Below are 1,776 nucleotides of genomic sequence, written 5' to 3'. Positions count from 1 at the left end.
ATAAATAAGTGGGACAGATGAAATTCAATAATAATAGCGGAGCCTCAACATTGGATTTGCAGCGTTACGCATTCTAGCCATTCGCTCTGCAGCTGAAGTGAATGACAGCTTGGGAGCTCTCGTTGCTCGCTTTCTGTAGCCTATATCATTTTATTTTTAAGATTTATTTTTAATGCTTCTGTAAAGGACTAACGGCCGCATAGCCTACTGCAGAGTTTAAGGGAGACAATGGCACTTAACAGTAAAGTCATATCTAAATATGTTCTTTTCATTTATGAAGATTTAAGTATGTAGTTTATGCACATTTGTTCAAAACAGCCTGGCAGATTGTTCACAAGATGTAGGCAAAAGTTTGTATTGTATACAGGAAGGATGCGCGTTCTTATCATTCTTCTGTTGCGCTGCTTGTCTATTTCTCTTCAAAGCACCAACTTAAAATGTCTATTTTGGTGTGATTGCTTGTGTTACATGAGAAAATGTATAATTTTGCCTTACTGATGCAGTAGCCTATTTAACGCGGGTGCGGTTCAGGTTGCGGGTCGGGTACAGAATTAAATGGGTGCTGGCTGCTGTCGGATAACGGGTCGGGTGTTCTGTTGTGTAGCTACTGGATGCAGGTTTACCTAACAGCACCCGTGCAGGACTCTGCTTTAAACTGCTTTGCGTCTCTCCGTCAGATAACCTCACGTGCATGATGCGCCATTTACGGGGGCTTATTTAAAATGAAAACTCATTCTCTGCCAGCAGGAGGCGCTTTTAGAGTGATAAAACTGGTAATGTATATCGAAATATCGGAAATGTGTTTAAAAATCATATCACCGTTATTGAAAAAAATTATATCGCGATACATATTGATATCGAATTATTGTCCAGCCCTAACCATAGGTGAGACTTACTCTTGGGTGGCCATGGTTTGGGTTTCCAGTCAGACTTGGGACGAGCATCAATTTCAGAAACACGATCAACAAAACGTGCGTGGTCTGTTGCAACTGTTCTGTAAGCCTATCAGACAATTCAATAAAGACATTAATTCATTCAACAAGTGATCTGACATCAAACTATATCATCAATGGTTTGAGTTTTTAAGGGGCCATATGATGCTTTTTTAAAGATCATTATTTTGTGTATTTGGTGTAACAGAATATGTTGACATGCTTTAATGTTCAAAAAACACATTATTTTTCAAATACTGTACATTATTGTAGGTCCTCTATGCCCCGCCTCTCTCAAACACGTCGTTTTCAACAAAGCCCCCTCCTTTGACAAGCGCAGTCTGCTCTGATTGGCCAGCTGACCTAGTGCATTGTGATTGGCCGAACACCACAAGCACACGTCGGAAATGTAACGCCCCTGACCATAATTGCGAGCTTCAGCTTTCAAAGTACATATCAAGACAGTTAATAATGTTGTTAGTTTTACCATCAGTTCAAGCCCGAAAGGGCAACAGACAGTGATGATGCAGTACACAAGCCACGGTTAAGACAGCTGACGTGCTATGATTTCTGACAGGCAGTTCACTCTCCTGTGATGTGACCCTGTTCCCCTCACACACACACAGCACAGTTACTCAGCGCTGCGCAAAACTCTGCATTTGAACAGTCAATAGCAAATACTTAAAGTAATAATAAAACATACTTACAGTCGCTGATTCAGAAGCGCCAGATTGTCATAGCAAAGCCGGAATTTACCCTTTTTTTTTAAAGAAATAGCCTTTGTGCACAGCCAGCCTTGTACTCTTCTAGGTTAAAAAAAACTGTCGTCCATAAAATGCGTTGC

At 40.8% G+C, this 1,776-nt stretch overlaps 1 protein-coding gene across 6 annotated transcripts in view; it reads right to left on the bottom strand.

Moving 5' to 3' along the window:
- Nucleotides 1-1,776, bottom strand: part of mgarpa (mitochondria localized glutamic acid rich protein a) — a 15,678-nt gene that overhangs the window by 8,280 nt on the left and 5,622 nt on the right. For all 6 annotated transcript variants that reach the window (XM_016232312.1, XM_016232311.1, XM_016232313.1 and 3 more), the window contains exon 3: nt 897-1,002. In XM_016232312.1, coding sequence (XP_016087798.1) covers nt 897-1,002 — 106 coding nt within the window. The remainder of the gene's footprint in view (nt 1-896; nt 1,003-1,776) is intronic.

The sequence above is a fragment of the Sinocyclocheilus grahami genome, unplaced genomic scaffold, assembly GCF_001515645.1.
Source record: "Sinocyclocheilus grahami isolate Dianchi unplaced genomic scaffold, SAMN03320097.WGS_v1.1 scaffold409.1, whole genome shotgun sequence".
In the NCBI taxonomy this organism is placed as follows: domain Eukaryota; kingdom Metazoa; phylum Chordata; class Actinopteri; order Cypriniformes; family Cyprinidae; genus Sinocyclocheilus; species Sinocyclocheilus grahami.
This window is presented reverse-complemented; position numbering and strand designations above follow the sequence as displayed.